The sequence below is a fragment of the Anomaloglossus baeobatrachus genome, chromosome 4 (genome assembly GCF_048569485.1).
Source record: "Anomaloglossus baeobatrachus isolate aAnoBae1 chromosome 4, aAnoBae1.hap1, whole genome shotgun sequence".
Classification (NCBI taxonomy): domain Eukaryota; kingdom Metazoa; phylum Chordata; class Amphibia; order Anura; family Aromobatidae; genus Anomaloglossus; species Anomaloglossus baeobatrachus.
The window spans coordinates 643,417,961-643,443,395 of NC_134356.1; the positions used below are offsets into that span (position 1 = coordinate 643,417,961).

At 50.5% G+C, this 25,435-nt stretch overlaps 1 protein-coding gene across 1 annotated transcript; it reads left to right on the forward strand.

The window, feature by feature from the left end:
- Positions 1–297: 297 nt before the first annotated feature.
- On the forward strand, positions 298–24,328 carry GNRH1 (gonadotropin releasing hormone 1). The gene is made up of 4 exons (XM_075343072.1): positions 298–356; positions 13,656–13,800; positions 15,117–15,209; positions 24,225–24,328. The coding sequence occupies exons 2-4, from the start codon at positions 13,657–13,659 to the stop codon at positions 24,264–24,266; spliced, it is 279 nt and encodes a 92-aa protein (XP_075199187.1). The 5' UTR covers positions 298–356; position 13,656; the 3' UTR covers positions 24,267–24,328.
- The last annotated feature ends 1,107 nt before the right edge of the window (positions 24,329–25,435 follow it).

Genomic DNA, 25,435 nt, shown 5'->3' on the forward strand with positions numbered 1-25,435 from the left:
GGGTTGTCAGATTTTTGCATTGGCGCGACGTTACACCTCTGCTCTGGACTTTATAGGATTTGTATTTCACTTTCATCGTCTTCTCGTCCATTATTTGTCGCCTCAGTGGATAATAGACGCTCGGCTCATGTGGAGATATGACACCACACAAACAACATCTAAAGCTTTCCAGTGAAGGATTATTCCCGCTGTGGATAAATTAATCTGGATTAACCGGTAGGGAAGCTTAGATTAATGGGGTCAATGTGATCTCTTCACTGCAAGAGTGTTGTTTGTGCCGCTACTTAAATAGGGGGTGACGCGCCGCTGCCAACAGACCGCGCCAGGAAAAGTGCTGCTGTCACTCGTATCATCAGGTAAGGCAAGATACTATCCGGACTGCTTAAAGGGCTGGATCACTTTTATATTTTACAAGGCTATGGGCTCTCCAGGTCCATATAGATAATTTTCTGAGCTAAATACCAAGGGTTAAAGGGGTTTCTTGGATTTTGGTAAACTTGCCACCAGGCTGTAGTTTGTTTTTACAAAACAAACTTTACTCAACTTTTCCTGGTCCAACACAGTCTCCACAGTATCTGTTATTGTCTGTCATTCGAGAGCGCTGCAGCCAATCACAGCTTAATCTAACAGCCACTGAGTCCACTGACTGGCTCAACGTGACTTAAGCCCTGCAGACAATAACAGACAATGTGAGCAGCAAAGGAGAGGGCAGTGAAGCATGGCTTTTTTTCCCAGCACCCATGACAGCACCACGAAAGAGGGGATCCGCCCTTTAAGGACAGGAAACCTACAGGATAAAATGGGCGGTACTTCTCACTGCATCAGTTGGTTTCCTGTCCTTGAACAGGGAGTGTCACGAACCACCGGGGGGGTCACTCAGAAATCCCCCGCGCTGGCTACCAGTACGTCACAATCGGGGGGTAACAAGTGGGGGTCACCCCTCCTTTATACCTCCCGACCGACAGACAGAGCACGTGACGCGCTCTCTAGCGCCCCTCTTATAGTCAGGCCAATTATGGAATTGCCCGACCATAAGCAAGGAGGCCGCTATACTACTTATGCCGATTATTGAAGGGTCCCCGGTGAGAGTAAGGTATATATTCCCCCGACCTCCGCGGGCGGAATATATAAAATCTCCCCGAATCTCACTGGCCTCCCCACAATAATCCTCGGCACAATTCGCTGCCACCAACCGATTTACGGTAACTATTAGCCGAACACACAGACGTGGGATTCAAGATCGAGATAACAGAACAGCCCAAGATTAATTATATAATTTAATCAGCCTAAAGCACACTAGAAACTACAATATATACAATAGGGAATCTACAGAATATACATATGTCAGAGTACAGTTACAGATAAAGCATGGTTTACAGACAGGTATGCAATTCAATCAGTTACCTTGTGCGTCTGGCCACAGGGGGGCGCTGTAGACCAGGTTTCTAGGAACTCCCACAGATGTTTCCTGCACGTGACCCCCAGCGAAAGAACACTGGAAAATGGCCGAAGTAGGGTTATCAACCTGGCCAAATCCAGGTCCCCTCCTACCTTCGTGACCTCACAGGGAGCACTGCTCCACCCCTGGCTGGAGTTATGGACAAAATCCACAACATGGAATATGGCCATAACTTTGCCTGGGAGCGTCGTAGGCGGACGCCAATGCTCTCATTGTGACAGTTATGAATTTAGCTACAGAACGAGGGGACTCATGACCTGTCTGCCAGTTCCCCATTGGCTGATATCACGCCTGGGGCATTTCCCAATGTCCTGCTCCCATAAAAAGGGTGTGCCGGCATCGTCCGCATGCGGAGACACCATTTTTATGGTTGCCATATTTATCGGAAATATGGCTTGCGAGATATGAACCATTTTTTACTGGAGTCGTTCTGTCTGCTAGTTCCATAGCCTTGCTAATGAGATACAACTCTTGTTACAGGGTGACGGCAGGGAGTCATCCTGTGTCCATTGTTCCCACACCACCTCATCTCCATATCACAGGACATGGCCATGGAGGTGTAAGTGGAACACTGAGAACAAGAAGGGAGGGGGCACTGCCAGGGAGTGATGAGGGATTATGACTGGAGTCATAATTCATCTTCATATCCCGGGATTTGCCTCACACCTCCCCCCTTTTGAGGGCGCTAGGGGGCAGCACACTCCGGTGTTCCCCCGTGCGCCCGTCCGCGACCTCTCCTTGTCGGGACAGCCCGTCTGCGTTACCGTGGTCACGGCCCCTTTTGTGGCGAATGGTGAAGTTGTATTGCTGGAGCGCAAGGCTCCATCGCAACAATCGCCCATTCGTCCCAGAGACGGTGTGCAACCAGCTGAGGGGATTGTGGTCCGTCTCCACGATGAAGTGGCGCCCGTATAGATAGGGTTGCAGACGCTGCAGGGCCCACACTATGGCCAGGCACTCCTTCTCCATCGTGGAATAGGCAACTTCCCTTGGTAACAGCTTCCTGCTCAGGTACAAGACTGGGTGCTCTTGGCTCGCAGAGTCCACCTGGCTGAGCACCGCACCGAGGCCGAAGTCACTGGCGTCGGTCTGTACTACAAACGGCCGCGTGAAGTCGGCTGCCTGTAGCACGGGCGGGCTGGACAGGGCGTCCTTTAGGGCCCGGAAGGCTGTCTCGCAGTCCATTGTCCAATCGACTGCAGAGGGCAGCTTCTTCTTGGTGAGGTCCGTCAAGGGCTTTGCCAGGCTACTATAGCATGGAACAAACCTCCTATAGTACCCAGCGGTCCCCAAGAAGGACATCACCTGCTTCTTGGTCCTGGGGGTGGGCCAGGATGCGATGGCTTCCACTTTCTCAGGCTCGGGCTTCAGTGTTCTCCCGCCTACCCGGTGACCGAGGTACTGGACCTCGCTCATGGCCAGCTGACACTTTCCCGGCTTGATGGTCAAACCTGCCCGGTGGATCCGCCTGAGCACCTGTGCTAGATGCTCTAGGTGGTCCTCCCAGGTGGGACTGAAGACGGCAATGTCATCCAGGTACGCGGCCGCGTACCCTTCAAGTCCCTTGAGCAGGGTGTTGACCATCCGCTGGAAAGTGGCAGGGGCATTCCTCATCCCGAATGGCATCACCGTGGACTCGTACAGTCCAAATGGGGTAATAAAGGCAGAGCGTTCCCTGGCCTTGCGAGTCAGGGGGATCTGCCAATATCCCCGGCTCAGATCCATGATGGTCAGGTACTGAGCCCCGGCCAACTGATCGAGCAGGTCATCGATGCGTGGCATTGGGTACGCATCGGCGACCGTGACCGCATTGAGCCCCCTGTAGTCCACGCAGAACCGAGTGGTTCGGTCCTTCTTAGGGACGAGGACTACAGGCGAGGCCCAAGCGCTGTTGGATGCCTGGATCACCCCCAGCTTCAGCATCTCGTCAATCTCCTGGCGCATGTGTTGCTGCACCTCCAGGGAGACCCGATATGCTGAACGCCGGATCGGGGGATGATCCCCAGTGTCCACGTGATGGACAGCCAAGTCAGTCCTTCCGGGCTGGTTGGTAAACAACCCCCGGAAGGGGTGTAGGGTGGCCCACAGCTGGGACCGTTGGTCCTCCAAGAGCTGGTGGCCAACCTCCACATCCTCAATGGATCCGCCTGCCCTAACCTGGGCTAGCATATCCAAGAGGGTTTCCGCTTCTCCCTCCTCGGGCAGGTTGCACACGGGGAGCGCACATGCCTCCCGCTCATGATGTGCCTTCATCATGTTCACATGGAAGGGCTTCCGCCTTCCACGGGCAGGGTCCAGGGTGACCAGGTACGTCACAGGGTTGAGCTGCTGGTACACGAGGTATGGGCCTTCCCAGGCTGCCTGAAGCTTGTCCTGTGGTACGGGGACCAGTACCCACACCTCTTGACCCACTTGGTAGGTCCTCTCACAAGCGTTCTGGTCGTACCAACGCTTCTGATCGGCCTGGGCTTGAGCCATATTGTCGTGTACCAGTTGCGTCAAGGCCTGCATTTTGTCCCCGAAGCGCATGACATACTCGATAACCGACACTCCAGGGGTGGCCAAATCCCCTTCCCAAGCCTCTTTCACCAGAGCCAGGGGGCCCAGCACACGTCGCCCGTACAGGAGCTCAAACGGTGAGAATCCTGTTGAGGCCTGTGGAACCTCCCGGTAAGCAAATAACAGGTGTGGGAGATACCGCTCCCAGTCACGCCCATGGGAGTCGACCAACATCTTAAGCATCTGCTTTAAGGTGCCATTGAACCGCTCGCACAGGCCATTAGTCTGTGGATGGTACGGGCTGGCCACCAGATGTCGCACCTGGACTTGCTTACAGAGGGCCTCCATCAGCTGGGACATGAATTGGGTCCCCCGGTCAGTGAGCATTTCCTGGGGAAAACCCACTCGGGAGAAAATCTCCAGCAATGCGGTGGCCACCTTGTCAGCCCGAATGGACGACAAGGCCACTGCTTCTGGGTACCGGGTGGCATAGTCCACTACCGTCAGTATGAAGCGTTTCCCGGAGCTGCTGGGGATGGCCAGCGGGCCGACCAGATCCACAGCCACCCTCCTGAAAGGCTCATCGATGATTGGCAGAGATACCAGTGGGGCTTTGGGGCGTGGCCCCGCCTTCCCCACTCTCTGACAGGTTTCACACGAACGGCAGTAGGCAGCCACATCGGCCCCCATTTTTGGCCAGTAGGAATGCTGGTTTAACCTGGCCTTGGTCTTAGCGATCCCTAGGTGTCCGGCCATCGGAATCTCATGTGCGATCCGCAACAACTCCGTCCGGAACGGATAGGGTACCACTAACTGTCGGTCCCTGGGCCACGCCTCCGGTGAACCCTGCTGGACCGTGGCCCGGTACAGCCGTCCTTGGTCCCAGACCACTCGCTCCGGGTCCGAGTCCGAGGGAGGCTGTGCCGCCTGCTCCTTAAGAGCTTTCAGGCTGTCGTCAGCTTCTAACGCTGCCTGAAACCCCTGACTAGATGTGGCCAGAATCGACGAGACTGTCACATCTTCAGTCAGTACCCCGGGACCTGTGTCCTGGCCTCCACCTGACTCGGCTGCCACTTGGTCAGGAGGGGAAGAGCTATCGGACCTCCGGGAGGCCCCTTGGCTTCCAGCACTCCCACTGCGGGTGACAGCGGCCACAGCCGCTGCGACCGTGGGTCGTGCCTGCTCCTCCTCCGTTCCTGACCAAGTCGCCGGTTCAGGCAGACCTACCTGGCTTCCTGACACCCCGGTTGTGGGGGAACCATGCACCGAGATCTTACCTGGGAGCACTTCCGCTCCTGGACCGGCCCCAATCTCACCTGCCTGTTCCCCTCCTGCAGCAACAGAACCCCGCTGTGAAATCTCTGGGGACCCCACATTTGCTGTGGTAGCCCCCACCCCACACACTGGTCCTCCCCCTGCAGCACCCTGCTCTCTGCTTATCCCTGCAGAGGGCAACAGATCCCAGCTCACAGGCTGATTACTTGTAGAGGCATTGTCACACCTTTCTCTGACCCCCTCCCCTGTCACAGCTGCAGCTGTGTGTGTGTCTATGGTGTCTATGCAAGCAGAAATATCAGAGTTATAATAATAATAATAATAATAATAATTTTATTCATTCACTCCCTCCTCCCTTACATCATTCATAGATAACACATTAACATTGTCCGGAGGCATGTCAGTACTGGCTGAAGGTTCAGCCCTTGGTTGGGGCCCAAACTGGGAGGTTATCTGCCCCAAATCTGTCCCAAGTAGCACGTTTGCGGGGATCCGATCAGTTACCCCCACCTCCCTCACCCCTCGCCCTGCGCCCCAGTCCACATAAATGTCAGCAACAGGCAGCGCCGGGTCAGTGCCTCCAATCCCGGAGACAGCGAGGGTTTTTCCAGGGATCAAGTCTTGGGGGGACACCATCTCAGGCCGCACCAGAGTCACCTCTGAGGCGCTGTCTCGCAGTCCTATGGTCACAGACCGGCCGACGGTGACAGGTTGGAAGCTGTCCAGGGACCTACCACCACCCCCACCCACACAATACACCTTGGGCGGCCCTTGGGACGGGGACGGAGCCGGGGCCTTGGGACGCTGAGGGCACATGGCCTTGAAGTGTCCAGGTAGGTTGCACTGGTGGCACCGTCTTGGTTCTGCCACGGGCCTGGAGAGGGGAGTTGAGGGGGACACCCCCTGCAGTCTAGGGGCAGGTGGGGCAGTCGCAGAATTCATCTTACCCCCTCTCCAGGTGCTGCTGGTGGCTGCTCTCCTGGCTTCAGGAGCCCGATTGTTGGTGTAGTCATCGGCCAGGGCAGCTGTAGCCGTGGACCCCTTTGGCTTCTGGTCTCGGATGAACTGGCGGAGGTCCTCAGGGCAGTTCCACAAGAGTTGCTCCGTGATGACCAAGTCCAGGATCTCTGGTCCGGTGGAAAGCTGCAGGCCTTGGGTCCAGTGGTCGGCAGCTCGGGCAAGTGCCCGCCGGTGGTCAGCCCAGGAGTCCTTTGGTCCCTTCTGCAGGGTCCGGAACTTCTTGCGGTAGGACTCCGGAGTGAGGTTGTACTGTTGGATCAGGGCCCGCTTGATGGTGTCGTAGCCCTGATCTGCCTCAGCAGGCAAGTCCCCAAGGATATCCAGGGCCTTACCCCTTAAACGGGGGGTCAGGTATTTGGCCCACTGGTCCTTGTCCAGATGGTGCTGCAAGCAAGTCCGTTCAAAAGCAGTCAAGAAAGAGTCCAAGTCTCCATCCTTCTCCAGCACTGGGAAGTCCTCAACACGGACCTTTGGAAGTTTGGTGTCTCGAAGGTCACGTGTGGCTGATGAGGGCCGGAGCTGAGCTAGCTGCAGCTGGTAGTCACGGTCTGCCTGTCGCTCTCGCTCTCGCTCTTCACGCGCTGCCTGCCGCTCTCGCTCCGCAGCCTCACGCTCTGCGTGCCGCTCCGCAGCCTCAGCGTCACGCGCTGCCTGCCGCTCTGCCCTGCGCTCTGCCAGGAGTTCCTTGTAGCCCTTCTGGTCTCCAGCCTGGAGAAGGGCCATAGCCATTTGAAGAAGGCTATCCGAGCCTCCCAGGCTCGGTGGAATGGCACGTGGTGATCTGCGGCACGCTGCAGAGCTAGGCGATTCACTGTCCCTTTCAGAGCGGAGGGCTGGCATCTGGCTCGTTGAGGAACCTTGGGTGAGCTGCTCCTCATCTTGTCCATAATTGCCAGGTTGTGCAATGTCCTCGGCAGAACGGTTTTCTGGCGTCGAGCTCCTGGAGGACTCGTGGGCAACCTCCTCATTGCTGTCCACAGCACCGTCCTCCCTCTCTTCGGCTCCTGCCTTAGCATTGGCCAGTTGCATAGCTCTGCTCCTGGTGCCATCAGCCATTCTTGCAGACTTTTGGTCACTGACACAGAACTGACACCTGATGCCTCCACACACCTTACAGTATCTGCACTCTGACACTCTAGTGTTGAGCTAGTCTGAAGACCCCAGCAGCCACAGCTGCTGCAGGCAGTCTTTAGTGTCTGGGAGTATGGGTCTCACACTCACACACACTATTATCTCGATCCCACCGCTATGCCACCAATATGTCACGAACCACCGGGGGGGTCACTCAGAAATCCCCCGCGCTGGCTACCAGTACGTCACAATCGGGGGGTAACAAGTGGGGGTCACCCCTCCTTTATACCTCCCGACCGACAGACAGAGCACGTGACGCGCTCTCTAGCGCCCCTCTTATAGTCAGGCCAATTATGGAATTGCCCGACCATAAGCAAGGAGGCCGCTATACTACTTATGCCGATTATTGAAGGGTCCCCGGTGAGAGTAAGGTATATATTCCCCCGACCTCCGCGGGCGGAATATATAAAATCTCCCCGAATCTCACTGGCCTCCCCACAATAATCCTCGGCACAATTCGCTGCCACCAACCGATTTACGGTAACTATTAGCCGAACACACAGACGTGGGATTCAAGATCGAGATAACAGAACAGCCCAAGATTAATTATATAATTTAATCAGCCTAAAGCACACTAGAAACTACAATATATACAATAGGGAATCTACAGAATATACATATGTCAGAGTACAGTTACAGATAAAGCATGGTTTACAGACAGGTATGCAATTCAATCAGTTACCTTGTGCGTCTGGCCACAGGGGGGCGCTGTAGACCAGGTTTCTAGGAACTCCCACAGATGTTTCCTGCACGTGACCCCCAGCGAAAGAACACTGGAAAATGGCCGAAGTAGGGTTATCAACCTGGCCAAATCCAGGTCCCCTCCTACCTTCGTGACCTCACAGGGAGCACTGCTCCACCCCTGGCTGGAGTTATGGACAAAATCCACAACATGGAATATGGCCATAACTTTGCCTGGGAGCGTCGTAGGCGGACGCCAATGCTCTCATTGTGACAGTTATGAATTTAGCTACAGAACGAGGGGACTCATGACCTGTCTGCCAGTTCCCCATTGGCTGATATCACGCCTGGGGCATTTCCCAATGTCCTGCTCCCATAAAAAGGGTGTGCCGGCATCGTCCGCATGCGGAGACACCATTTTTATGGTTGCCATATTTATCGGAAATATGGCTTGCGAGATATGAACCATTTTTTACTGGAGTCGCTCTGTCTGCTAGTTCCATAGCCTTGCTAATGAGATACAACTCTTGTTACAGGGTGACGGCAGGGAGTCATCCTGTGTCCATTGTTCCCACACCACCTCATCTCCATATCACAGGACATGGCCATGGAGGTGTAAGTGGAACACTGAGAACAAGAAGGGAGGGGGCACTGCCAGGGAGTGATGAGGGATTATGACTGGAGTCATAATTCATCTTCATATCCCGGGATTTGCCTCACAGGGAGCCTCCAGGAATCGGCAGATTCAGTATGGTCCTTAGGACCGAAGAGGAGTGGAATTCCAGCCCTGACCGGCTGGTAATGGCAGAGACATGGGTCCTGCTGCGGCCGGCTGAGGTGCTGAAGGAACGCCGTCAGGCTCACGTGGGTTCTGTCTGCGTGCGGGATCACCCCCCTCCACTGGAAAATGCGCCGCAGAAAGCCCACGGGGGCAGTGACTGAAGCGGTGACGTCACACCGGCAGGAGGAGATGTCAGGAGTTGCCTTCAAGAATATTTGTCCGGCACCAGGGCTTGGAGGAAGGACAAGTTATTGCTTGTAGTGTTTCACGGTAGTAGGAAGCTGCTCAAGGCTTCTAAATCCACTTTAGCTAGGTGGATCAGGGAGGCCATTTAAGTAGCTTACACAGCTAGCGGTAAAGAAGTGCCTGCAGGTCTGAAAGCTCACTCCACGAGGGCGATGGCATCTTCATGGGCTGAAAGGTCGGAGGTCTCCATCGAGCAGATCTGTAAGGCAGCCACGTTGGCTTCTCCGTGCACTTTGTATAAACACAATAGGTTGGACTTATCCTTCACTGAAGGGTTCTGCAGACTGTAGTCCCTCCCTAAAGTATTCTATGTAATGGTCTTGTGGTGCTGTTATGGGTGTTGGAAAAATACGAAATTACTTACCGGTGATGTGGTTTTCCAGAACCCATGACAGCACCCTAATATTCCCTCCCTGCACCTGGGTGTATTACCAGTATTTTGTTTTTCATTTCTATTCCTGCGGGAATTGATGGTGGTAGGCATGTCATAACGATGTTCCTTTTACCGGCGGTCTTTTCCTGCTCTGTAATCCAACTGATGCGGGGAGAGATACTGCCCTTTTTATCCTGTAGTTTTCCAGTCCTTGAAAAGCAGCTCCCCTCTCTCATGGTTCTATCATGGGTTCAGAAAAAACACATCACCGGTAAGTAATTTCGTATTTCTCTAAACTGGGGCTTTTCTAAACCCCCTGGCAGATGTCCGGCAGTCAGTTTATAACGGGCCAGGTATTCTAATTCCCTAAAAGACAAACCGGCCAAAGATGACTCCAAACACTGCGCCACGCAGAGTTATTAAAGGGAATCTGTCAGCAGGTTTTTGCTACCTCATCTGAGAATAGCATGATATAGGCAAAGAGATCCTGAATCCAACGATGTATCACTTCGATTACTGGATGCAGCCGTTCTGACAGTCAGAATTTTTAGCTTTAGTCATGTAGCAGAGCTGAGTGGCTCCACCCACACCAGGCTCTCAATAGAGATTGTTCATAGACAGTGAGGTGTCAATCAGAGGAGGGGATGTGCAGGACTGTCGTCTACGTGACTTTTTGTAGTCCGAGCAATAAAAAGTCCTGCTGATTAAACAAGTAGAGCAATACGACGTGCACACAGTTGTTGAACGGGGTGCAAGTGGAAGGGGGTTCCTATGGGACCCTACTATGTCCAAATGAAGAAAGTTTCGCTGCACACTCCTTGTTTTGCTTATGAACAAGATTTTTTTATTTTTCATACAATGCAGGTGCACATGTGAGTCCATAGAGATGGTGCGAATAATACATACAAGAGGAAAATGCGACAGAAATCCTCTTGTATACAGTGTGTCCACCCATATCCCGTCCACCGCCATTAACTTGAGATCGGCGGCAGCTATAGGCATAGAAGTGGTGTCTAGGTATAGTAAAGTAGCCATGAGCTACGCAATGAAACCACCTATTGCGCCACCTGGTGGAAAACAATGGAGTTAGCATTTTTATCTCGGAAACGGAACGAGATAGAGAAAAAAGTGAAGTAAAAAATTGTAGGACATCATCAATTCAATACGAATCGACACCTTGCATACAGAAATGCTATGATATGAAACCCATGACCCCCCAAAAAAATTGAATGCTGGTCACGCATATGGCGCTCATTTAACTTTGATACTCAAAGTGGCCCCCGTCGGCTGCAATGCACATCTGGACTCTGGACAGCATACTGTATCTTGCTGCACGTTGTGCAATATGGTAGGTGACACGTTTGCAGAAGCATCTGTGATACGTCGTCGTAGGTCCTGCAATGTTGGTGGAGGGGTCGCATACACCTGCTGTTTGATGAGACCTCACAGAAAGAAGTCCAATGGGGTCAGGTCAGGTGAGCGTGGAGGCCACTCCATGCAGCCACCATACCCAATGACTTGTAGGAAGGTCTCCATGAGATATCGCTTCACGTCTCCGCAGCCTTGTGAGATTTACACGTTCTAATCATAGCATTTCTGTATGCAAGGTGTCGATTCGTATTGAATTGATGATGCCCTACAACTTTGTAATTCACTTTTTTTCTCTATCTCGTTCCGTTTTCGAGATAAAAATGTTAACTCCGTTGTTTTCCACCAGGTGGTGCTATAGGTGGTTTCATTGCGAAGCGCATGGCTACTTTACTATACCTAGACACCACTTCTATGCCTATAGCTGCCGCCGTTCTCAAATTAATGGAGGTGGACAGGATATGGGTGGATACACTGTATATTATCCGCATCATCTCTACGGACTCACATGTGCACCTGCATTGTATGAAAAATAAAAAAAATTCTTGTTCATAAGCAAAACAAGGCGTGTGCAGCGAAATTTTCTTCATCTGCTGCTTAAACAAACATGGCAAATAAACAACAGATCGGACTGTGACAAAACAGGCATCCCCTGAATTCTCTGTATTAACCCTTGCATCATTGTAGCTTCAGCTTACATAGCAAAAACCTGCTGTGAGATTCCCTATAATACAGTCTAAAAGAAGAACTGTACTTAGTTGCCTATAGCAACCAATCACAGCGCAGCTTTTGTTTTTCAAAAGCAGTATATGAAATGAAAGCTGCAATCTGATTGGTCGCTATCGGCAACAGACACCTTTTTTCTTTTAAGTTGTTTTCTACTGTTTACAATGTGTGAAGATGCCTTTCACAGGATGTTATGAATCATTAAAGCATGAAACTGCGTCTAAAGCTCGAGAGCTGGAAAAGGAAAAGTAGCCGCAATATTAGCACTTATTTGCCCTGGCTCATAGGTGTTGTCTTTCGCAGCCGCGTTGTGGTGTCTTCTAATTATTGCAGACCATAAGAACATGCGGCACCCAATAATATGACAGCAATCTACTACCACAGATCCATGTTACCTCCATTGCTCTCATCACCTCATGTCAGACATTGGTCTCCATCCCTGTCCTGCACCGGCCACCATACACCTTAGACTAGTGTCGGCCACCTACCAAAAGGATGTGTATGGTATGGGACCCCAATTCCTCACAACAAATGATTTTTGGGGGCGATCAGGACCTGTAAGGCAGCAGCTTCTCATAGAGAACACATGACCTCCTGGCATAATGACAGACAGGCACGGCCAGAGACATTTATAGATGTCCTTGGTCATGAAGGGGTCAACTCTATAATTAGCAGGTTAGTAATGGTTGTGTTTGATAGACGCTTATCCATTACTAACCCCGGGCTTTATGCCAAATGTCAATTCACAGCAGACATCAACCCCAAAAGTATTTCCCCACAGCACCTAGGGCAATCAGCAAGAGCCGGGTAAAGCAGCAGAACTGGAGCATCCAATGGATGCGCCACTTCTGTGGTGGTTGTGGGCTGCTATTTTAAGGCTGGGAAGGGCCAAATAACCATAATCTTTCCCAGCCTGATAATAGCAGCCCGCAGCTGTCTACTTTACCTTGGCTGGTATAAAAAAAAATAAAATGGATGGGACCCCACCCTTTTTTTTTTTTTTTTTTTAATTGATATAAATAATTATAAAAAATGGTGTGAGATTCCCTCTATTTTGATAACTAGTAAAGCTGACAGCTGAGGGTTGCAGCCCACAGTTTTTGGTTTTGTTTTGTTTCACTTGCACTGGTTATCAAAATTAGGTGGGAGCCCACGTCATTTTTTTTTTTATCTTTATTGTTGATTGGCCGTGCTGCAACCTTTTAACAAATTTTATTATCATATGAACAGTACCTGATCACCAAACTCAGACACAAATTTTTTCTAATTTTTTTTATAAAAGTCTGGACACCCGGTGTCCGGTATGAAAACCAAACTTTACCATTCGAATTCGCTCCTCCTTACTGGAGACGTCTACATACATGGCTTGGTTGTGTACATTAAATCACGTGTCACCAGATTTTGCAGTATACACGGACAGTATACATTAATAAATAGATCTTAGACTGATAAGACTAGTGTACTTTGAAAATTCAAGTCGGAATAGTTGTATAATCCATTTTGAAAGTATACCTTTCCCTATATTAAAATAATAATTTTAAGAGTCCTGCATAAGCTTGACTCATAAACGGCCATTCTGATGTGAATTTTCATTGTAAGTACAATCACTTCATCAGGCCTAGCACATCTAGTTCATAATGTATGTAGCTTGTATTGTGAAGGCTGGTGACAGATCCACTTTTACAAAGAGGTCATTCACTACTTGGGGGTTGAACAACTTTGTTTTTCCTGACTCAAGGCCGCTTTGGCAGGTTGTAATACTGAAAGGGGACACTCAGCACTCACACTGGGGGTAACAGCATGATCAGATGCATTACGCACCCAAAAAAAAAATGGAAAAACACCCAGTGATCTGTCTAGATGCATATGTGTAGAGACCCGAACTGCCAATTAGTGACTGCAAATGAAATTCAGGTCCCGTCCGGGTCCAAAACAGAACTGTAAAGCAGTTCAGCTGGAGCAGCAGAACCCGAACTTCCACGGGTCCGCTTATCTCTAAACAGGCCCCCTAAATGATCCAAGTTCTGGTATGAGAAGTCCATGTACAGAAGGTCTGTAACTCCTGTATTAATACACCTATCTGTTTGTAATTTCAGGATGAGCCACCGTGGGACACCATGTTTCCTCCTTATATTTGTTCTCCTCTTGTCTAATCATATGACTTATTCTCAACATTGGTCATTTGGCCTGCGGCCAGGAGGGAAGCGCGACTTAGAAAGTCTCCAGGACTCCTATCCAGAGGTAATAACAAACGAGCTCTAAGGGTATGTGCGCACGTTGCGTACTAGCCCAGCATCGTAAAAGGTGCGCTTCAGAGCGCAGCTGAAAAGCTCCGTTCTGAAGCGCATGGTGCCGGCGAGAACGTGCGCTCTGCCTGCAGCTCCTGCCATAGACAGAGCAGGAGCTGCCGGCAAAGCGCACAGAAGAAGTGACATGTCACTTCTTTTTGCGCAGCGCTTCGGCAGTAGCCGAAGCGCTGCGCTCTGAGACGCCACGTGCGCACGGCCCCTGCACAATCTCCATAGACTGTGCAGGGGACGCAGGACGCATGCAGTTACGCTGCGCTGCAAAGCGCAGCGTAACTGCATGAATTTACGCAACGTGCGCACATAGCCTTAAGCCTTCCCCATATACAGACTAATTCTGATTTCCATGGGTTTGGCTGACACTACTGTGTGTGTGGGGGTATCTAACTAAATGTTGAGGGAGTGGTTGATTGGGCATATCCGATTTTGGACTTTTTGTCCTTTTACTAATTTTTTCTTACGGCAAGAAATGTTCGTGTTCGAACTTTGACCTAAGTCTAAGGAAACTTACTATTGTGCATGAATAAACTATTCATAATAGTACATAACATTCATATTGAGTTAAATAGTCCTAGTTATGACATTTTTAGTGTAAAGGGGCTTTATTTTATAACCTACAATGGAATATATATGACTCTAAAGGCCCAGTCACACACAACGACTTACCAGCGATCCCGAAAATGATGCGACCTGATAGGGATCGCTGGTAAGTCGTAGGGAGGTCGCTGGTGAGATGTCACACAGTCAGACCTTACCAGCGATGCAGGAACAATACAGGTCGCAGTAGCGACCTGTATAACGATCTCAGCAGTCACTGTGACCCTGTCACACAGTGCCAAATACAGCGATGTGTCCTGCCCAGCAGGACATCGCCTTTGAAGGAAATGGCCTGGACCATTCTGCAACGGCGAGCGATCTCACAGCAGGGGCCTGATCGCTGGTAGATGTCACACATAACGAGATCGCTAACGGGATCGCTACTGCCTCACAGAAACCGTGACTCAGCAGTGATCTCGCTAGCGATCTCGTTATGTGTGACGGTACCTTTAATTACCAGTAGAGACCTCATCTGCAAAAAAAGAAAGTGGCCTTGATGTAGACCCCATAGCCAGTCCACCCTAGTGTCAAGATTATCTATTATCCATAAAAACAATACAATATATTTTATTTGTAATGAATAGGCTCCGTTTTCTCATCCATTGACATGACTTAATCCATATAGAGCATGCTCTGTCTTTGTTCATTTCTTAGATTCAGCAGAATGACGTTTCCTTGTTCACAGAGCCGCAGCGTCTCGAATGTTCCCTGCCACAGAACAGACTTGGTATCATGAGAGGAGCTATGGTAAGAGTGGGAAAAGTCTCATAACCCTATAATAAAACCATCATAAAAAAAAAAATTATATATATGTATAAACACAACTCTTTGATTTTTGCTTTCAATTTTCATGAGCTGAGCTCTAAGATCTAAGACTTTTCTATGCACAAAAGGCCTTTTTCTGTCAAATCTTGTTTACAAAATTGTCTAAATCTGTGTTAGGGTATGTGCGCACGTTGCTTTTTACCTGCTTTTTACCTGCTTTTTTGCTGCTTTTTCTTCTGCGCTGTTTAATGCCAAAATGGATGTGTTCTTCTATTCAAGCAAAGTCTATGGGAATTTGGGTTTCTTGTTCACACTATGTTGTTCAAAATGCTGCCTTTTTGTGGCAGAACTTTGGTCAAAAACTCAGCTTTTCAAAGAAGCAACATGTCAATTGTTTTTGCCATTTGGGTTTTGCACTGCAAAGCTGAGTTTTTGACCAAAGTTCTGCCACAAAAAGGCAGCATTTTGAACAACATAGTGTGAACAAGAAACCCAAATTCCCATAGACTATACTTGAATAGAAGAACACATCCATTTTGGCATTAAACAGCGCAGAAGAAAAAGCAGCAAAAAAACAGGTAAAAAGCAGGTAAAAAGCAACGTGCGCACATACCCTTAGTGAGTAGAAATAATTCATCTACCTCACAGGTGTGACATATCAAGATGCTGATTAGAAAGCATAATTATTCCACAGGTGTGCCTTAGGCTGGCCACAATAAAAGGCCACTCTAAAATGTGCAGCTTTACAGTATTGGTTGTCGGGGGGTGGGGGGGGGGTTAGAAAACCAGTCAGTATCTGTTATGACCACCATTTACTTCACGCAGAGCAGCAATCTCCTTCACATACAGTTGATCAGGTTGTTGATTGTCGCCTGTGGATTGTTTGTCCACTCCTCTTCGCTGGGTGAAGTTGCTGAATATTGGCGGGAACTTGAAACCGCTGTTGTATAGGTTGATCCAGAATATCCCAAACATGCTGAATGGGTGACACGTTCGGGTAGTATGCCGGCCATGCAAGAACTGGGATATTTCCAGCTTCCAGGAATAATGTTCAGATCCTTGCAACATGAAGCCGTGCGTTATGAGGTGATGGTCGTGGATGAGGCACAACAATGGCCTCGGGATCTCCTCATGGCATCAATAATATGCACCTGTTTGTTGTCCATATCATATCTCAGCCCATACCATAAAGCTTACAATGTTGACATCAGTAAACCGGTCACCCACGTGACCCCGTATACGCAGTCTGCCATTTGCCTTGTACAGTGAAAACCGGGATTCATCTGTGACGAGTAACCTCTTCAACATGACAGATGCCATTGAATGTGAGCATTTGCCCACTCAAGTCAGATACGACAATCTGCAATCAGGTGGAAACACCGATGAGGACGAGCAGCAGATGAGCTTCTCTGACAGTTTGTGTAGAAATCCTTTGGTTTTGCACTGATTGTTGAAGCCGCTGACCAGGTGGCCGGTCTCAGACCATCTTGGAAATGAAGATGCTGGATGTTGAGGTTCTGGGCCGATCTGGTCACATGTGGTCTACGGTTGTGAGGACGGTTGGATGTTCTACCAAATTCTCTGAACGTCTTTGGAGACAAATCATGGTAGAGGAATGATCATTAAATTCACGGGCAACAGCTCTGGTGGACATTCCTGCAGTCAGCATGTCTATGAGGCCTGTTTCATACATCCGGCATTGCGCCGGATCCGGCGCACTCCAGTACAGTGTAATATAGTACAATGGCATCGTGGCAAGCTCCGGTCATATGCTGTCATGGAGCTTGCCGCGATGCCATTGTACAGCATTAACTCTGTACTGAAGTGCGCCGGATCCAGCGAAATGCCGGATGTGTGAAACGGACCTTACACGGTCCCATAAAACGTACAACATTTGTGGCATTGTGCTGTGTGATAAAACTGTGCATAGAGTGGCCTATTATTGTGGCCAGCCTGAAGTCCGCTTTACACACTGCAATGTATCTTACGATGTGTCGGCGGGGTCACGTCGTAAGTGACGCACATCCGGCATCGTAAGGTACATTGTAGTGTGTGACAGCTACGTGCGATTGCAATTGAACAGTAAAACGTTCATCGCATACACATCGTACCTGTCTCTAGAATTCAACGTTAGATTGTTCATCGTACCCGGGGTAGCGCACATCGCAGTGAGTGACACCCCGGGAACGATGAACAGATCTTACCTACGTCCTGCGGCTCCAGGCCCACAATGCGGAAGGAAGGAGGTGGGCGGGATGTTTACGTCCCGCTCAGCTCCGCCCCTCTGCTTCTATTGGCCGGCTGCCGTGTGACGTCGCTGTGACGTCGAACGTCCCTCCCACTCCAGGAAGTGGATGTTCGCCGCCCACAGCGAGGTCATATGGACGGGTAAGTACGTGTGACGTGGGTTACTCGTATGTGCGGCACGTTCAACAAATTAAACGCGCCGCACATACGATGGGGGCATTGCAAATCGTATGCGAAATGGCAACGTGTAAAGCAGGCTTAAGGCACACCTGTGCAATAATCCTGCTGTCTAATCAGCATATTGATATGTCACACCTGTGAGGTGGAGGGATTATCTCTACTCGCTAACACAGATTTAGACAAAACAACTAGAAGGTGGCCCGATTCTAACGCATCGGGTATTCTAGAATTTATTGTGTAGTTAATGTATGATTTTCTTTATCGTTCCTATGGGAGACCCAGACAATGGGTGTTTAGCTTCTGCCTCCGGAGGACACACAAAGTACTACACTTAAAAGTGTAGCTCCTCCCTCTGAGCTTATACACCCCCTGGAGAACCAGATCTAGCCAGTTTATCGCTTTGTGTTCAGGAGGCATACATCCACACATGCATTCTCATCTGTTTTTTGATTTTTTGGAAAGAGTTTGAAGAAAAGCGGGTCCAAGTCTGGACCCCCGGCATGTCCCTTCTCACCCCACTGTGTCGGCGGTGTTGTTAAGGTTGATTCCAAGGCTGGAGCCTTACATGCCGCGCTCCTTCACCATCCCTCCTGGGCTCTGGCTTGAAGTGGGAGCCAGCACGGTTCTCCATGCTTGGCAGGAGACCGGTCTCCATCCGCAGCCCTTCAGGATCCTGCTGGACCGGAGCACTCATCCCCAGGGACTTGGAACCCTGCGTCTCAGTAAGCTAAGTACCTGAGGCGTTTAGATATTGGGGATCCCTGTACTTTATTGTTGTGGGAGACTGTGCTGATTGTGTTTTATGACATTTCCGGCAGGTTCTCTGGCTGTCGCCTGAGAACCGCGCCGATGGTGCCTGTGCGCCGGCCGCACCGTTCAAATTTAGGCCCCGACTTCGCCGGAGGCCTAGTTTCGGTTTCCCTGCCCTCGCATGTCACTCATGCAGAGGGACAGGCTCGGCTCCGCCCGGCGGCCGTTCTGCACAGGGGAGGGTCACTCCTCACTGCAGTGTATGTCCCCTCCCCTGTAGGTCTCTATGGCCCTCCAGATCCCGCTCTCAAGCAAGTCCCGTCCCCTCTCTTCGCTCCGGCGGCCATTTTCTCAGCGTCCCCCCCCTGCGATCAGTCATTGCAGCGCTGGTCTGCACCATCCCTGCTGAGGTGCTGTGCTTGGGGGTCCGGGCTTCGGGATCTGGAGGGCACACAACACCGCTCCAGCGGTCTGGTAAGCCACAACCTCTGGTTGTGGACCTCTGTATATACTCTCTGGGGGTCATTCTCTGGCAGAGCCCCCACTCCAGCAGCATGTCACACACGAGGAGCAAGGCTCCAAAGCTGTATTCAGTATGCGCTGCATGTAAGCTCCTACTGCCTGAACCGAGCACCTATCCACATTGTGACACCTGCTCTAACCTGACAGTGCCTCAGCATGGAGTCTCACTCCCAGTGGTCTCTCAGGCTGCTCCTGCTCCTGTGGCTGAACCCCCGGCTTGGGTAGAATCCTTTTCTAGGTCTATCTCCCAGTCTTTTGCCGACTCCATGGGACTTCTGTCCAGGACTTTGCTGAATATGCATCAGCCCCCTTCACAGGGTGCCTCTGCTACTAGAGGTCTCTCAGGACCGGAGCTCACAGAGGATTCATCATCTGGTCCCAGACCCCGTCCTTCTAAGAAGAGACGCAGGGTTCCCTCTCCTTCCTCGTCCCGCGGCTCTGATTCAGGAGCTGACTCGCAGGACGAGGAGGATTCCTTTACGGGGGGCTCGGAGGTTAACTCCATGTACCCCATTGATCTGTCCGAAAGTGACTCAGATGTTAGTGATTTGATTGCGTCCATTAATTCTGTACTGGATCTCAATCCGCCAGTATCAGAGGAACAACCCTCTCTGGCAGAAAAGCACCATTTTACCTCGCCTAAAAGGGCAAAGAGTGTGTTCTTTAACCACTCCAGCTTTCAGGCCGCTGTGACCAAGCCCAGGGCCTGTCCTGACAAACGCTTCCCAAAGCGTGATTCTGATGACTGTTTTCCCTTCCCACCTGAGGTGGTCAAGGAGTGGGCTCATTCCCCAAAGGTAGACCCCCCGGTGTCTAGACTCTCAGCTCGGACCGTTGTATCGGTGGCTGATGGCACCTCTCTTAAGGATTCCACTGACCGTCAGATTGACCTTCTGGCCAAATCTGTGTATGAAGCGGCAGGGGCCTCGTTCTCCCCGACGTTTGCAGCAGTGTGGGCTCTCAAAGCCATCTCTGCTTCTCTAGAGGAGATGCATTCCCTCGCCAGGGAATCTATGCCCGAAATGTTTTCCTTAACTTCCCAAGCTTCAGCTTTTTCATCCTATGCCATGTCTGCCATGCTGGAGGCTTCACACCGCACTGCGGTGGCTTCGGCTAATTCCCTCGCTATCCGCAGGATCTTGTGGCTTCGAGAGTGGAAGGCAGATGCCTCTTCAAAGAAGTACCTTGCTGGACTCCCTTTTGCTGGGTCCAGGCTATTCGGTGAACAGCTGGATGAAATTATTAAGGAAGCTACTGGCGGGAAGAGTACTTCTATGCCACAAACTAAAACCAAGAAACCTGTCCAGGGCAGGAATCAGTCGAGGTTTCGTTCCTTTCGTTCCTCCAACTGGTCGTCCTCTAAGCCCTCGGCCTCGTCCACTAACTCAGCCAAGGACCAGAAATCCAACTGGCGCCCAAAAGCGCGTCCACAAAAGACCGCAGGAGGTGCTGCCGCCAAGGCAGCGTCATCGTGACTATCTGCCCTCTCCAGCAACATCCTTAGTCGGTGGCAGGCTCTCCCACTTTGGCGACGCGTGGTTTCAACACGTCTCCGATCAGTGGGTGCGGGATATCATCTCCCACGGCTACAGGATAGAATTCTCTTCCAGCCCGCCAAACAGATTTTTTCTGTCAACTCCCCCCTGCTCAAAGGCCGCCGCCTTCTCTCAGGCCGTGGCATCCTTGCAGGCCAACGGAGTAATTGTACCGGTTCCCGGCCGGGAACGGTTCAGAGGTTTCTACTCAAATCTCTTCCTAGTCCCCAAAAAGGACGGTTCCTTCCGGCCCATCCTGGATCTCAAGCTTCTCAACAAGCATGTTCAGGTGCGGCATTTTTGCATGGAGTCTCTGCGATCAGTCATTGCCTCAATGACCCAAGGGGATTTCCTGGCATCCATCGACATCAGAGATGCCTATCTGCATGTGCCAATTGCAGTTTCACACCAGCGTTGGCTACGTTTTGCAATCGGAGAGGAACATTTCCAATTCGTGGCTCTCCCCTTCGGGTTAGCCACAGCCCCTCGGGTATTCACCAAGGTCATGGCAGCAGTGATTGCGGTTCTGCACCTCCAGGTGTTGGCAGTGATTCCTTACCTGGACGACCTTCTAGTCAAGGCTTCATCCAGCGCGGACTGTCAGCGGAGTGTCTCGCTCACTCTCGCCACTGTAGCCCAATTCGGGTGGCTTGTCAATCTTCCCAAATCCGAGTCCAGTCAGACAACGCGACAGCGGTTGCCTACATCAATCACCAAGGCGGGACATGCAGCCGCCTGGCAATGTTGGAGGTACAACGCATCTTTCAATGGGCGGAGGACTCCAAGTCCACCATATCCGCAGTCCACATTCCAGGCGTGGAAAACTGGGAGGCAGATTATCTCAGCCGTCAAACCGTGGACAGTGGCGAGTGGTCCCTGCACCCGGCAGTTTTTCAGTCAATCTGCCGCAAATGGGGCACTCCGGACGTGGACCTAATGTCATCCCGTCACAACAACAAAGTTCCCGTTTACGTGGCTCGCTCCCACGATCTTCAGGCATTCGCTGCGGACGCTCTGGTTCAAGACTGGTCCCAGTTTCGTCTGTCCTACGTGTTTCCCCCTCTAGCTCTCTTGCCCAGAGTCCTGCGCAAGATCAGAATGGAGGGCCGTCGAGTCATCCTCATTGCTCCGGACTGGCCCAGGCGAGCTTGGTACCCAGACCTGCTCCATCTGTCCGTAGAGGTGCCGTGGCATCTTCCGGACCGTCCAGACCTTCTCTCACAAGGTCCGTTTTTCCGCCAGAATTCTGCTGCTCTCAGATTGATGGCGTGGCTCTTGAGTCCTGGATTTTGACGGCTTCTGGTATTCCTCCTGAAGTCATCTCCACTATGACTCGGGCCCGTAAGTCTTCCTCCGCCAAGATCTATCACAGGACTTGGAAAATTTTCCTGTCCTGGTGTCGCTCTTCCGGCCATCCTCCTTGGCCTTTTTCCTTGCCGACCCTTCTGTCTTTTCTACAGTCCGGTCTGCAGCTGGGACTGTCCCTCAACTCTCTCAAGGGACAAGTCTCGGCTCTGTCAGTGCTGTTCCAGCGGCGTATCGCCCGGCTGGCTCAGGTCCGCACCTTCATGCAGGGCGCGTCTCACATCATTCCACCTTACCGGCGGCCCTTGGACCCCTCGGACCTCAATTTGGTTCTCACGGTTTTGCAGAAACCCCCCTTTGAGCCTCTTAGGGAGGTTTCTTTGTTTCGTCTTTCACAGAAAGTGGTCTTTCTAGTGGCCATAACTTCCCTCAGGAGAGTCTCCGATTTGGCTGCGCTCTCTTCGGAGTCACCTTTTTTGGTTTTTCATCAAGATAAGGTGGTTCTCCGTCCGACTCCGTGCTCTCCGGATCTATGTGTCTCGCACCGCTGCTCTTAGGCGGTGCACCTCCCTTTTTGTGCTAACCACAGGTCGGCGCAAGGGCCTCTCTGCTTCTAAGCCGACCTTAGCCCGTTGGATTAGGTCGACCATTTCGGATGCCTACCAGTGTTCTCAGGTGCCTCTCCCGCCGGGGATCAAGGCACACTCGACCAGAGCTGTCGGTGCCTCTTGGGCTTTCAGGCACCAGGCTACGGCTCAGCAAGTCTGTCAGGCTGCCACTTGGACTAGCCTGCATACCTTTTCGAAGCACTACCAAGTGCATGCTCATGCTTCGGCAGATGCGAGCTTGGGCAGACGCATCCTTCAGGCGGCTGTCGCCCATTTGTGAAGTTAGGCTCCGCCTACTTAGTTTTTTCTGTTTATTCCCACCCATGGACTGCTTTGAGACGTCCCAATGTCTGGGTCTCCCATAGGAACGATAAAGAAAAAGAGAATTTTGTTTACTTACCGTAAATTCTTTTTCTTATAGTTCCGTATTGGGAGACCCAGCTCCCTCCCTGTTGCCTTTTGGCAATTTCTTGTTCCTCGTGTTATCACCGGCTGTTGTCATGGACAGAGTCTCCGGTTGTTCCGGTTCTTGCTCTGTTTTTACTTGTGGGTGGCTATTCTCCTTCAGCTTTTGCACTAAACTGGCTAGATCTGGTTCTCCAGGGGGTGTATAAGCTCAGAGGGAGGAGCTACACTTTTAAGTGTAGTACTCTAGCTTCTGCCTCCGGAGGACACACAAACACCCATGGTCTGGGTCTCCCAATACGGAACTATAAGAAAGAATTTACGGTAAGTAAACAAAATTCTCTTTTTTGTTTATATATATATATAGATGTTGTTGTGTGTAGTTGCCAAGTGTTTGTGTAGGGTCTGTAAATGTTCTGGGTGTTGTCTGGGTGTGGGGGTGTGTGAGAGCGGTGTTGTTTGTGTGTTGCGGTGTTTGTGGAGCGCTGTGTGTCTGCAGCGTTGTATGTGTGTGTGGTGCTGTGTGTGTTGCACGGTTTGTGTGGTGTGGTGTGGGGTGCGTGCGTGTGTGTGTTTTGGGAGAGGTATGTTTTGTGCAGTGTGTGTGTGTTGCGTGGTGTGTGCGTATATTTGTGTGTGTGCGGTGTTGTGTGTGTGGGTGTCTGTGTAGGGCAGTGTTTGTGGTTCCCAGTGTGTGTGTGGTGGTGTGTGTGTTTTGGGGGGTGGTGTGTGTGTTTTGGGGGGAGGTGTGCATCCCCCATCGGGCTCTATCCACCATGCTTCATCCCCCCATGCTGCGCACCCCTCAGAGAGGAGTATAATACGGGGACTATAACAGGAGGAGTAGTCCTGGGGGGAGAGGAGTATAATAGGAGGAGTAGTCCTGGGAGGAGAGGAATATAATAGGAGTAGTAGTCCTGGGGGGAGAGGAATACAATAGAAGTAGTCCTGGGGGGAGAGGAGTATCATAGGAGAACTAGTCCTGGGGGGAGAGGATTACAAGAGGAGTAGTAGTCCTGGGGAGAGAAGAGTCTAATAGGAGGAGTAGTAGTCCTGGGGGGAGAGGCGTCTAATAGGAGGAGTAGTCCTGGGGGGAGAGGCGTCTAATAGGTGGAGTAGTCCTGGGGGAGTTGTATAGGTGCCCAACGTGTGTGGGGGACGGGGCCGAGCGGCCAACGCATGCCGGGGACGGGGCCGAGAGGCCAACCCGTGCGGGGCCGAGCCGGGCGGCCAATGCGACGGTTGTCACTGTAATGATGTCATTTTGGAGCAACACAGACAGAATAAGGCAATTATATATATAGATAACTGAGAGAAAAAGCCATTTTGTGCACATTCTTAGATCTTTGCATTCCGCTCATGAAAAATGGGAGCAAAAACAAAAGTGTTGTGTTTTATATTTTTGTTCAGTGTAATTGAAGTTTATGGTATATTTTATCTTACAGATGAATTGGCTGGAGGGAGATAACAGCAGAAAGAAAATGTGAGGAGATCCCGTATTTCATATATTTTCAGATGTTATGTAATAAAGTACAAGCTGCGATTACAAGGAGTCATGGTATAATTATGGGTATAGCTATAGGAGGTGCAGGGGATGCGGGACCACCCATGCCCTGGCACTAAGGGGATCCAATGGCACTTCTGCCAGATAAGACACCAGTATTATAATGGATGCATTCCTGTTACGACTTTTGCGTTGGGGTCTAAGAGCTTGAAGTTACACTTCTGGTTACATATATATCCACAGAACTGGATGTTGTTTTACTATCTCTATTACCGACTCTTTGGGAACATCTGATCACATAAAGTCAGATGTCTCTCTACCAGACATAAGAAAACGTGATATATTTTAAAATCAGAAAAATCTGCTTCTTTCTCCACTTATGAGCCACCTTCTCCTCCTCCCACCGCCCTTGTGAAATAATCCATTCTATAATAAAACAACTCATATCAATCTTGGATAAATCAGCAAAGTGAGGCGTCAGGTTACATCCCCTTTTATCCTATATTAAGGAGGGAAGAAGATAGGAGCACCCAGAAAAGACCCTAAGGGTATGTGCACACGTTGATTTTTCTGCACCAAAAATCAGAGTGCTGGTAGGAAAATGCTGTGGAAAATACGGGCATTTTTGTGTGCATGTTTGATTCGTTTTTAGATATGTTTTTGTTACCATTATTTTGAATGGGTGAAAGACGCTGCAAAAAACGCCAAAAGAATTGGAACTCAGATTTGGAAGAAGAAAAAAAAAAGCTTTGATTGTTCAAATCTGCAAGGAGAAGACGGTTTGCTGTTCCTGTAAAAGGCTACATTTTTTCGCGGGGTAAAAAAATAAAAAATGCAGCATGTAGCATGTGAACGCGCCTTAAAGGGAATCTGTCAGGCGATTTTGCAGTACAATACTAATGCTATCTGTAATTAGGGCTTAAGGAGACCTTTCAGGATCAGTAAGTGTTATTGCTCTACCTTATCCTGTTATCTTGCTGTAAGCTCCATAGAATTCGGTGTTTTATGCACACTAGTCAAGTAAATACAATTTGCATGTTCTGCTGCTCCCCGCCTCCACCTCCTAGTGCATTCACTATCACTGCTGAGAGGTGAGAGGGAGTATAAGTGGGGCAACAGTGAAAATGCAGTTCAAATTTACTATCACTGATG